This window comes from Heterocephalus glaber, unplaced genomic scaffold, assembly GCF_053883595.1.
Source record: "Heterocephalus glaber isolate CG9 unplaced genomic scaffold, H.glaber_assembly_v1.0 deba00000546, whole genome shotgun sequence".
Taxonomy (NCBI): domain Eukaryota; kingdom Metazoa; phylum Chordata; class Mammalia; order Rodentia; family Bathyergidae; genus Heterocephalus; species Heterocephalus glaber.
The window spans coordinates 13,425,145-13,438,666 of NW_028258147.1; the positions used below are offsets into that span (position 1 = coordinate 13,425,145).

The 13,522-nt window shown below is 35.3% G+C and overlaps 1 protein-coding gene across 22 annotated transcripts in view; it reads left to right on the top strand.

Moving 5' to 3' along the window:
- Cadps2 (calcium dependent secretion activator 2) overlaps positions 1–11,438 on the top strand; it is a 557,170-nt gene extending 545,732 nt beyond the window's left edge. For 19 of the 22 annotated variants that reach the window (XM_087204429.1, XM_087204444.1, XM_087204446.1 and 16 more), the window contains 2 exons: positions 4,491–4,595; positions 10,518–11,438. In XM_087204429.1, coding sequence (XP_087060555.1) covers positions 4,491–4,595; positions 10,518–10,691 — 279 coding nt within the window. In that variant the 3' untranslated portion in view covers positions 10,692–11,438. Of the gene's footprint in view, positions 1–4,490; positions 4,596–10,517 lie in introns of those variants that run through there. The other 3 variants (XR_015448631.1, XR_015448632.1, XM_087204433.1) reach the window with 2 other exon arrangements.
- The last annotated feature ends 2,084 nt before the right edge of the window (positions 11,439–13,522 follow it).

A 13,522-nucleotide genomic window follows, 5' to 3' on the forward strand; every position in this document is an offset into this window, starting at 1 on the left:
CATAAAACAGCTTCTCTTGAAATAAGTGAAGAAATACATATATATTGTGAAAATTTAGCCATAACAAATCTTAATACACTAAAAATTGTTGGCTCTTTTCTTTCTTTTTTTCTTTCTTCCCTTCTTTCTTTCTTTATTTCTTTTGTTTACCTATTGAGACAAGCATAGCTGGAGAAGAATAAAAATATGTCAACCAGTTGTGCCAATTCATAATCAATAAAAAGCTAAACACTTAAGCAGAAAATATATCGCAGATTTGTGCCCTACCTAAGCATCTGTTTTTACCTTGCCATCATCATCAGAAGCCACATTCTGACAGAAATCATTTGCTTGAAGCAGCCATGATATATAAACCCTATGGGGTCGTGTGATTCAGATTTAGGAATATCAACCACAGAGGGTCTAAAGGCATTGTGCATTAGTATGTATTGAGACCTCATTCCAGGTGGCAAGCAGCTGGACTTTTGAAAAATAAAACTCCCAAAATAAATGTGAAGTGTTTGTTCCTAGGTGATAAGTGTTATATTTAATGGAATCATACTTAAAATGTTGTAAATTAGGCCGGAAAAGGGAGTTGTGCATATTTAATATATTTGTTTTGTATTTCCACCAGTCAACAGAGTAATGAAATTCCTTAACTACTTCTCTTTAACTTGCATGAAGAAAGCACGGTATGTTGCTAAATCTCTTTTCAGCAGCTCTGCGGAGAAACAACTTTAATCCTTGTTAGAAAATTGCCGAGTCTGGGACTGACAAAGAGCTCATGCTTGTTCTATTGTTAGTGCTCCCCAGCCCCAAGAGCAGAGCCCTTTACAGCTGCGTGGAGCCCGCCTGGCTCAGCTGCACTATTTAGGAAAGGAGGTTTGTCAATTTCTATTGACAATGGAGAGAGTTTTTCAGGGCCTGTAGCAGTGCTGACACAGTTGGGGATCAATGCCAGCCATTCAGACTGCACCCTCTTTCATTTCTTTGGTTTGTTAATTCAAGACTAAAGGTCCACTGAGGGGGTTCAGGGTGTTTAAGAAAGCTGATGAACTGCAAGCGTTTATAGCCCTGGTGTGGCAATTTCCATAGTCAGTGGCAGCTCCTGGCACTGAGGGAGCTGTGTCCTTGTTGACCCTCTTGTTATTAAAAATGCACAAGTGCTGCGCTTCTCAATATTTCAACACTCTTTCATTGTCAATACCACCTTCTGAGCCCTTCAGCTTGTTGCTTGCTCTAAAGATCTTCTTAGATTGGGTTTGAAAACTTCACCTTAAACACTAGATTAGACTGATGTTCTGTTTTCCGTGCTCCTGTTGATTTGTTGAACCTTCCCAGGGCTGGAAAGCAAGTAGCAGCTTGATGGGGAGACAGGCTGCTAATATGATTTACCAGTCTACAGTCATGCACAATAAGTGTGAATAAATACAAGGGTCTCACAGAGTCAACCCTAGCCTTTCCTTTTCTTTTATTTTTGCTTTAAAAGAGATATCTCAAGAAAATGAAGTGAGTAATGCATGCCCTTACAGGAGTTGAATGAACCACAAAAAGGAAAAAAAAAGCCATATTTTTTTGTTAAAGTGGTAGGCTGCTGTCATGGATTGATGTAGAAAAAATTGTAAAATATACAGTTACTGCTTTATTCCTGTGCAGACCAAAGCACAGAATAAAATGGTACTGCCATGCCCTTGGCTGCAGGGCAGGCTGGCGCGCCCCTTCCTTGTCATCCCCTGAAGGGAAAAGCAAATAGTCGGCCAAGTTATTTTATAAAATTAACTTTTCCAAAATGGAAAGGCATTTCCTAACATTCACACTTTACATTCACCTTTTTCAGGTTTTTTTTTTTCTTGTTTTATTTTTGAGGGTTGGTTTGGTGTGGTTTGGTTTGACAGGAGATATGAAGTTAACCCAAATTTTGACTCTTTTTCTCAAGTTGAAAATATGGGACCACTGTACTTTCAACTCCATAACAAAGGAGACATTACTTCAGCACTGGAACTAGGAAGATGCTAGAGGTTTCTGTGTGTGATTTTGTTGGGTGGGGGTAGGGAATGTTCATTCTGTATGAGAAAGCAGCAATGTAGCGGGTTTTGATGTTCGTCTACTCTTAGTGCCAGCGTAGGCTAAGCTCCGAGCTCAGCTACTGTTCTCCCTTAATCATCTGTGCAATTTAGCTGCAATGCTTCTGCAAAATACCTTGACCTAGGAACCAAAAAATGTACATTCACATCTGATAGGATAATGTTTCTTAGAGACTTTTCTTTGTAGAGTAATTTGCCTTCAAAGTAAGATGATGGCAAAATAGCTTTAAGTTTTTCACTTAATAATAGCTCTCTTTTTGTTTTTATATTTACCTTTAGAAAAATTTATTCCCAGATTCCTTTTCTCTCAAATTATTATATTGGCACTGTGTAGAAGTTATATTAATAGTTCCTGTGTTACTTTAAATATCCTTTCAGTTAACGATAAGTATCATTTATATGTAATAGAAACTGAAGTTAAATAGCTTTGTTTTGTTAGGATTTTTTAAAGACATAAATGTATGGAATAATTTTATGAAAGTATTTTCATTTTCCTCAAATTATACAACTTACCCATGTATATAATAATTGCATAGTCTAACAGATTAACTAATATGCTAGACTGTACAATATATATTTTCTGTTCTTTAACAGAAAAAAAATTCATTATCCCTTAATTTATTAATCCCTTATAATTTTCAAAAATCACATCCATTTTGACATTTTAACTTTCAGATTATCTGGAGAGTGATACAGGGTGAAAAGCTTAATTCAGTATGTTTAATTCAATATTGCCAGTCACTGCCTGTGTTAACTTGTAGTAAAATTGAACTCAGAAAGTTGAGGCTATAAATAATTTGAAATAAATAAGTATGTAATTTAAATAACATCAGAAATTAAAGTTAATATATATAAAAGATTTGGGATTTAACATTTTAGCAGAGGTATTGAATTCACTAGGGCTTTATTTTTTAAGAATTTGGGAGTGTAGGTACTTCATTTTATAAAATTTATTTGTGATTTTTGATATGTCCTGAAAAATTAAAAGTACCATTAGGAAGGAGCGAAACTAGGTGCATGAATAACATATGTTTTCAAAATCACAGTCTAACCCATAATTTAAAAAGTTGACATTTTCAATAATCCCTTTGATTGATAATACTTAGAATTCAGTTATTTTAATTTGTCACATTTTAAGCATGTAAGTTCAGTATACTAACAAATTAATAGAAATGAATGATGAAATATGAAGCTCATTTTAAATTTTTTCTTAAAATATCACTTCTTATACTACATTGTTTTTGAACAATGTTAATAAATACAAGTCCAGATAAATTTCACACTTATATCACTTAAGATTCCTCTTAGAAATTAGATTTACTGTTTTGCTGTAGGGAGAAAAATATTAAGGCTATCTTTCTGTGTTTATATACCTGAAAATATGGTTGTTGGTACTGCTGTTGTGTTTGTATATACAAATGAGACACAAAATCTCTTTCAAAAATTCTTTTGTCATTTCCTATGTGATGAATGAATGCTGGTATTTCTCTATTATCTATATGGTACCATTCTTTTTACAATGTTACATAAACCTAGCTCTGTCACATAATCACTGAATCCCTTAAAATGTCAATTAAGGCTAGATTATCTTTCTTTGAAAATAGGAAACAACATTTCTTGTTTTTCTTTCTCTTATACATTATATAGGAGCAAAAAATTATATTAGAGAAGAATTTCAGTATTTTTCCCACAGTTGTAATAAACAGAAAAAAAGTATAAATCCTCCAAAAACGCTTGCGAAGTGAAACTGATCTTTGTCTTTCATACTCTAGTTGACTGACACTGTTTCAAGATTTTTACACATGACATCTTGATAGTGTTCCTGTGATCTCAGTAAGTCTTGATTTTAGATGGCTTTAAAACATCTTGGCAAATTCTTAACTGATAGTCAATAAAGGTATAACAAAGTATTACTGTTTAATAAGTTGTAGATGTTTCTGCCGTCAGTCCTTCAAAATATTATTTCTAGGTATTGACTGTTGTGTCATAATACATCGATATCTGATTTTTTACATAACATCTCAGCCAATAAGAACTTTTGCTTTCAAAATAATGTACCTGTTTTATTTTCCTGCTGCTTAGCCATCTATTTGGTCCCATAATGTATGTTTAGTACCCATTGTTACCCAAAAATTACAAAGCAGTCTACTGGGCTGCAAAGTGCAGAAACACTGTTTCTCATGAATACGTTACAGCTGAAAGGCTATAATGTTAATTCATGTAAAGAACTGCCTAGGTCAACTTAGCAGATTTTCTAGTAAAACATACAATTCTGTTAACAGGAAATTATAGCATTATTGACTTTAAGTGCTTATCTGTGGTCATTTCAGAGGGTTTCATTACCTCTCATTACCGAATCTGCTAAATAAATACTGCAGAGGTTTTCTTTTTTGTTCTCCTCCTCTCTGCCCCCATCCTTCTTTGCAGCAATGGTACAGCAATTCCATGAAAGTCATTTGCGTGTGGTTGGCTGATAGATTAGATCTCCAGCTTCATATTTATCAACTGAAGACTCTCATCAAGATTGTAAAGGTAAACAAAATGTGTTTAGATGTGAATTTCCCATCAAGCTATAAAGAATAATGGCAAGATGTTATCACACACACAAAATGGGAAATACAACTGAGTGAATGTAAACACTTAAACAGCATAACTTAATACTTTAATAAGTAATCTTCAGATTATTGAATATATATTTATTTGCATTAATAAATAAAAGAATATTTGTTAGTAAGCAGTCACATTTTAAGGCAGTGTACATAGATCCTAGCACATTTACCTGAATGTAGTGGGTCCACAATAATTGTGCCTTCAAGAAAAAAGTGTTTTCTCATAATATACTTATTTTGTATTTACTAGGATCATGTATTATTCTGAGGGCTCTTGAACTGTACTTGCCAATAGAATAAGAGGAATCTCAGTTATTTTTATTATATCTTGGTATGAATGTAGCACATTGTCACTGCCTGAATTCTGCTGGAACTATTTCCTTTCTCATATGTAAAAGATGACCAGTTTGAATGCTAGAGACGATCTAAAACTACTAACAAAGATGTCGTGTAAGTTCACCAGGACATTTTGACTTTGCTTTTCAAGGGAAAAGGTAATAACCTACACGTTGTATTTACTGAATAAGAGCTTTAAAATAATATATTTATTCAACATAATTTTTATAAATTCTAGTCGAAGCAAAAAATGTATCCCAAGGTAAACGCTTAAGAAAAAATCTACCTCATGGATGAAAACATAACCCTAAGCTGCTGAGAGTCAACTGTTTCTTTAAACAGAAGCCTTTGACTTTCATATCTCTGCCCATACACATATACATGAGTATGTGTATAGACACAACCTGTACAGTGGTCCTCAAAGTGTCATTCCTGTCCTAGCATTATTAGCATCACTTTAGAACCCGTAAGAACGCCAAGCTCTTGTGTTCTAATACAGACCTATGGAATCAAACCAAGGATCAGACCCAACAATCACTATTTTAACAGGGCATTCAGAATATTCTAATACACACCAAAGAGAACCACTGTTACATCATTAAAAGTTTTTTTAATGCACTTTACATTTTTCCATTATTCTCTTGGTTCCTACAGTCTAATACAAATTGTTTTGTGCTATAGATACACAGGTTATCACATATTAGAAAGAACCACAAACAGGAAAGTTCTGTTTCAAAGTCAGAAACAAATCTACTGGACTGTAGAACCAGACTATAATGTAATATTACAATAATAGTAATTGTGGCTAGTCACAAGTAGCAAGTAAAATTATTGCCACAAAAAAAAAAATTCTATCTATACAATGCATTCAACAGACAAAATATCTATGATCCAGAATGCTTCTTTACCAAACATCACGTTTCACAAAGAAAGCGAAATCACACTATGATACCTTCTATTTGACTTGGTTCTCTTTTGTTTCTTCCTGGTTTCTATTCATGTGACTTGGAGAAGTTTCAAGTAAAGTTTGCTTTTCATCAAAGAGAACTGGGCCAATGTGTTTACCTTCCAAATATACCTAGAAGGCTGCAGTCCATACTGGACTGTGATCCATTCTGGGATTAGCTGATTATCCTTAGCATCAGTGATATTTCCAACTTAATGTCTACTCTCTTCAGGATGTCAGAAGTTACATATTCAGCCAGTTGATGTTAGCAGATAAATTAAGTTCTTTTATTTTGCTTGTTTATTTTGTTTTTAGAATTAAAATCTCCATTTTTTTATTTGCCCACCTTTTCTCAAAATTATTCCCTTTCTCATTTTCACACATCCTTGTAGTTAAAAGTCGAGCACCAGTGAAATTATTTTCAGGTTTAATAAAGTATAATTGACAAAAATATATTCAAAGTGTAGAATGTAACCATAATTAATAATATATTGTATACATACATTTGCTAAGAAACTAGAGCTTAAGTATTTATGCCAGTGAATACTTTAACATAAAACAACAATTTTATATTGAGTGTGGAAATAGTCCCAGCACTCTGGAGCCCAAGGCAGGAGGATTGCAAGTTCAATCCCCAGCCTGGGCAACTTGGCAGCTTAGTGAGACTCTGTCTCAATACAATACATACATACATACATACATACATACATACGTGCATACTGGGGATGTAACTCTGTGTGAAGGCTCTGGATTTTATCCCTAGTAATAATAGTAATATTATTATTATTCTGAATTATACAGTAACATTTCATTATACTCTAGTCCAGTTTATCTTTTTTTTATTGTTTTTTGAGACAGGGTCTCACTTTGCAGTGCAAGCTGGACTTGAACTCACTCTGTAGCCCAGGCTGTCCTCAAATTCACACCAATCTTCCTGCCTCAGCCTCCCCCATGCTAGATTACAGTCATGTGCCACTGTGCCCAGCTAATCCAATTTATCTTATTTCATAAATATGGTTTTTTTTATAAGCATTCGCCAGGCTCAGCCAGTGCTTTAGAACCTTTACAAGGGATAAAGCTCTCTTTAATAATTAAAAAATCATTCTTTTCACAATGAAAATCATGGTGAATTGGTAATTTAATATTCTAATTTTTCCCTACTTTGACTGTAAATAAACTTTACCAATTTCGTATGTATATCCATCATTCTTCAGAATCCATGTGGTTTTTTTCATAATGATCTTTTCCCAGTGAATATTTAGGAAACTATTAAACACTTGGGAGGCTGAGCCTGGAAGATGGAAAGTTCAAGGCCAGCCTGGGCTACAACAGTGAGACCCTGTCTCACAAAACCCCTCTCCTAAGAGCAAAGTCATTCAAAAACAACAGATACAGAACTGTAAAGGACTTGGCCAGCATGTTGCAGCAGTGGTGTATTCCACCCAGAGCTAAGCTCCTGCACCTAGCATTCTAGTCCTTACTGCTTACAGCCTTTGCCATTCTTTTGTGCTGTGGCGACCCATGGGGCATCAAACTTGTTGACAGTCAACTTTCCTGTCAAGATGCTTACACACTAATTGGTTCATTTAGGTTGCTTACTAAGAAAAAATAAAGACCAGTAAGATTTCCATTTAAAAAATCAAGGTCTCTCAAATTATCTGTGAGATTTTAACATCAGATTGATTTATTATTAATCCCCCAAAATCAGAGTGGCTGTTGCATTTATGTTCTCACTGGTGTCCATAAGGCATTTAAAAAGCAGTTAACATAAATCAGCTGCCTTTTTTGCTAGGAAAAAAGAAGAGAAGTGAGCAGCACCCTGGAGCAGGTACTTGTCTTAAATAGGAGTCAACCAAGCCATTGTGGCAGCCAGGGAGGATATTCAAGTGTTGATAATATTTTGTGAATTTGAGACAGAGTGAGTTGGCCATTGGTTGCTAATAGAATAAAGACCTTGTTTTAATTGTATATAAATTAGCCTTTGGTATTGCAAATCTACAATTAAGACCTGTCCTGGCCAACTTAGTCTAAAGGAAGTCATTCCAATAAATCAAGAAAATCAAATATATGTCAATGAAAAAATAATACTTTATATCATCTGACAGTGAATGTTTTGTGTTCTTGATATACAGTATTTTTAATCTAACTACAAGGCAATAATAGGCTTGAATACAAATTTCTGTGGTAATAATGCCATTCATACTAGTTACTAGACTCTCTAGACAAAATTTGCCTCTCAGAATTACTACACTAGTTCTAATGTGAGTTATCTTGACTTTTGGCATAAGACAATATCACTTTAGTCATGATTTGTGACTCAGAGCAAGCTTACGTGTTTATCATCATAAGCTTATTCAATTTAGAGACCATAAAGCTGGTAAATCGAATATATCTTAAACTATTAAAACTTAAGTGAAAATAGATTTGATCATTTGAGAAAAAGAAATTCTCAATCTGAATCATGCTTGCTGTTAAGATACTGACTTCAGATACAATGCTCAGAACATTACTTAACATTCAATTCATTTTTGAACATCAATAGGCTTTTCAAATATGAATTTTATTTATATCAAATTTTTATCTAAATAACATACATAATCCTCCACCCTTACCATTTACATATTGCTTATAAATTTCAACATCATGTTAAGTGGAAGAGGACAGGATGATAAAATTTGGAAACCACAATTCTCCCACTGCCTTATAATGGTCCGTTTTTCCCAAAGGCCTTAGTAAATGATAGGTGTGTTAAATGAGGGGATCAACAGGAGGCACATTCCAGCTCATGTGAATAAGTACCTTCAGTTCAGGTGTTTGAATTTTGTTCTGGTATTTTCTGTAGTGCTAGAAGTATTAGGAATACAGTCACTGTGTACAGTGAAAATAAGCATGTCTTATAGAGTTAGGATATTGAGATATGAAGTGTAATAGTCCTCCTTATTTGACTTTTTTCATCTATTAAGTGCAAATAATGGCAAAAAAAAAAAAAAAAAAAAAGACCTCCATGGGGCTGGGGTTTTAGCTCAGTGGTGCCACACTTGCCTCGCAAGCGCAAGCTCCTGAGTTTGATCCCCTGTACCAAATCACTTAGAATGGACTAATGGCAAATTAATATGTACCGATTCTTTGGGCCAATCCATTAAAGTCTGTTTGGCTGCTTAATATTCTTAGTATAACAGAGGACAGTAGGAGCATTGTAAAAGATGTTCAGCATTAAAAATGGTCTTCAGGGACAGAATATGGTAGCACAGGTCTGCAGTTCAGGCTACTCAGGAGGCTAATGCAGGACTATCACTTGAGTCCAGGAGTTCGAGGCCAGCCTGGTCAACATAACAAGACAACATCTCAGAAAGAATTTCAATAAAGCCCTTCAAAGTGCTTCTACAGAACAGGTTAACTCCATTTGTTCCTTGCTTTTCCACTTAACTAACTTTGGATTTTTATCTCCAACTTTAAAAATTGAGAATAATACCTGTAATAATATACCAGTCTTCCTTAGTCATGGAAAATATGTTAAGATAATCTCTTTAAAAAGTGAACATAAGGGAAGCCTTACAACTTACTTTTTTTTTTTTTTTTGGTACTGGGGATCGAATGCGGGACCTTGCGCTTGTGAGACAGGTGGCGGAACCACTGAGCTAAATCCTCGGCCCTTACAACTTATATATTTTAAGTGTGACAGAAGAAGTTTTTTAAATCACTGTAAAAAGAATTATAATTACAGCGTATAAATTTTATTATTTTATAAAAATGCAAATGTTGTTTCATTATCCTATCTGTGGAAGCTTTATGTAAGAATTTGGCCCTTCCTGTTCTAAGGGGATTTGAAAGAATAAAGTAAAATTTCTGCAAGCATTTAGATATACAAAATTACTGGGTATCGAACTCGGGTCCTTCCGCTTGCGAGGCAGGCAGCAGAACCACTGTGCTAAATCTCCGGACCAAGACATACAAAATTTTTATCCCATGTACATGTAAATACATTTAAGAATTCACAAATTCTTAGAGTGTGAACTTCTTTTACTGACAATACGATTAACTCTCTCCCTAAATACACCTGCCCTCCAAAACAATCCATTTTACAAAATGAAGTGTGTTTTACAGTATTAATTTAAATACTTCTCAGTTGAAATACTAAGAATTTCTTCTTATTAAAACTAAATATGCACATGCAGATCATCTTATCTTTCTTACAGATTATTCATACAGTAAATTCTGTGCAGTTCAACTCTTAAAGTTTTGAGGAAGGGAACAAATTTGTCACCTAATAGTCACAACATTTGGATCTACTCATAGTGATTATAGTCTGAGTACTGCTATTCAATGTACATTCCAGAAATATATCACCAAGGTGACTGATGTGGGCAGCCACATTCTGAATCCACTAGTGGATAATTCAAGATGATTTCCTAAATGCCAACTGAGTAAACTGAGGGAGATTAATGGCAATGTGTCTTTCACTGTAAATAAAATTTTTAATGTAAACATTCACTGTATATTTTGATCACACCTCATATCTATCATGTAATCTAACTTATCTAAGCAAATTCTCTCTTCCTCCAGAAAACTTACAGGGACTTTCGACTGCAGGGGGTATTGGAAGGAACACTGAACAGTAAGACCTATGATACTCTGCACAGTCGCCTCACAGTGGAAGAGGCCACTGCCTCTGTTTCTGAAGGAGGAGGGCTTCAGGGCATTACTATGAAAGACAGTGATGAAGAAGAGGAGGCCTGATGACATGTAGTGCTGGAGAAGAAAGGAAGACATTGACACTGTTTTTTGTACCTTGTCCTTGTAATTATATTTATTGTCTGAACCAAATAAAAATGCTTGTATTTCTTTAAGAAGGAAACTTGAAGTTAGAGCTAAAAGGGAAAATGCCAAGTATTTTTTGGAACATCATTCTCTTTTGTGTAGCTTGACCTAGAATGAGCTTTGACACTGTTTGTGATTGGAACGTGAATTTTTTTCTTTTTAAAGCAAATTTTACCTTTTTTTTCTGTAATCACATCAAAGCAATGTCCTGTGTGTAAAGTGAAACATGTGTTTTCCATAATACAATACCATGATAAGCCACTTCTGATCACTGCAGCAACTCTACTGCACTTTTGTTAAAATGTTGTGTACCTTACAGTTTATAATTTATGTGCCAGGTTGGTTTTCTAGTTATTTTGCCAGTGTTGTGATGTGTATAAAAACTTTAATGGTCTTTATTACCTTGAATTGGTCGGCAGGTATAATCCTGGGCTTAAAGGACTACCAAACCCAAATATAGACTAGATTATCCAATGGGCTTGTGTCTTGTTCCATTCTGAACATTTAAGTGTAAGAAATTCCAAGGTGTGCTTCCATCAACATACCGTATTCCTACTTCTAAGTATAAGAGCTTGCTGGCAATAAAAATCCATTTGGTCCTAACAACCTGTATTTATTAGACTTATATAGATTAAATGCAGTAGAAGATGTTTGCAGTACTTCAAACATTTGTGTTTGGCTCTTTTTGTTTTTAATCAAATAAAAGGTCTTAACTCTATTTTGTACCTCATAGGCAGAAAGATCTGTTTGAAAAACTTACCATGACAGAAAACATTCATAAGAGAAAATACCATATATTCAAATGGTATATATGATTAGCTAATGTTAGCATTTAATGTTAGCTAATAATTAGTATTATTAACAATGCTAATACAGTAATGTTTAAGAGTTGGCATCATTAGTAGTAATTACCTAAAAGTATTTTCTTGCTAAGATTTTGAAAGATAACAGTATTATGCTTTGTAATTCGTGAATTTTTTTGTAATTTTTCCTAAGATATACTGGCATATTATACTACTACACCAATTTATAAGTGATATTTTTGAGCCAGGGACTCACTATGTTCCCCAGATTGGCCTCAAACTCCTGGGAGTAGGTAAGACTACAGAGGCATGCCACCATACCTCGCTACATTTGTAAGTAATTTTTAAATGAAGGCAGTTAATACAAGATAGTGTAATCCACAGTTTTATATAGGAATACTTTGGGCTCAACTGTTAGGTCCTGGGATAACAAGATAAACATGAAAGAAAGCAGTTTCCTTCCCTTTCCTGGTTAGACGAACTCTACAAAGTCAGTGTTTTTGAAAGGCAGTTTTGGGGTTCCCTCCCTGTCTTCTCCATTGCCACACCCAGTACCCTGCAGGTGCCCAGCCAGTCTACCCTAAACTCAGATTTGTGTGGCCCAGACTGGGTACCTAATCAGTATTTATAACATCGTAGGAGAACAAATTTGGAGACCCAATGTGTTTTATTTCTAAAGATTTAGAACATGACTTTTCATACATGTGCAGATACCTCTCCAAGGTTTCTCCCCACAGGTCAAATTGGTCTATACTTAAAAATTACCCACCCTTCCTTCTGTTTCTTTCCTTTTTTTTTCTTTGTGTGTGTGTGCACGCACAGACATGTACACACACTCTGAAGATTGAACCCAGGACCTCACTCCTACTAAGAATACACTCTACTGCTGAGTGGCCCCCGGTCTCCCTTCTTTTCCTTTAAACAAAATGCCCATTTCCTTAACAGGGCTTATCTCAGTGTAACTGATCTGTGTTGGGCTAAAGTGTGAGAAGCTGACAACCACCCAACTTTACTGGAACTGTTTAAAAACATTCAAAAGGACTCCAAAATTTGTTGTGATAGGATTCAAACACAATGAAGGGATGCGGGGGGTGTAGGGGAAAGTATCTGGGGTCCAGACGTCCTTGCTACTGGTGCATTTGTCCACCTACCTGCTGGCCTCTTGGAAGTTCTGTCCAGATTTAGGTGTCCTTCCCTCCTACCTTCCACACCTAGGAGATTTTTAAAAGATGCCTACCCTGCCTCGAACCCCCATCCATACACACCAAGAGCAATAGCAATCAGGGCATATCATAGAGCTGCTCTCAATTTTTAGGACTACCTGTACTGACCTATGAGCCAAAAAATGAAAATAAATTTTTATAAAGTAGCAGAGTGAAAAGTGGCTTGGGGGAGGGGTTGCCCAGAAATTCTCTTCAGCCTGCCTGCAAATTGCTTAAAATGGCCCTAATAATGGTTCCCTGGGCAGGCGAGTGTAAGGAGGACAAACGCCCAGGCATTTGTCTATTAAAGGAAGCCAGGTTTTATATGGCATTATCCTTTAAAATACAATACTTAAGTTTAAAAAAAGTTTAGTTGAAAACCTAACAAGCAAGTCTTGCAGAATTTTTTATGTGAAAGTATTTTTTTAATTCAAAAGAACACTAACTAGTTTTGGGAAAAGGCAAAAAAATACCTTCTTTGGACAGCTGAGTGAGGAGTAAGTGCACGGGTCTGTTAACCCATCCAGAAGGAAAGTTTCTGCAAACACTTGTTGCAGGAAGATAACAAGAACGCCTTTTCCTGGAAAGAAAAGGCAGTGCCCAGCAGCGAGCTCAGGGTAAAACCTTGCTACAGCTGTGGGTCGTCCTTGCATTTTACGTGTTTTTCCACGTGAATTCCGTTTAGCCCGTGCTCATTGTCCCTGGTTCAGGAGAAGGGAATTCCTCCTACTTCTGCCGGGATTTC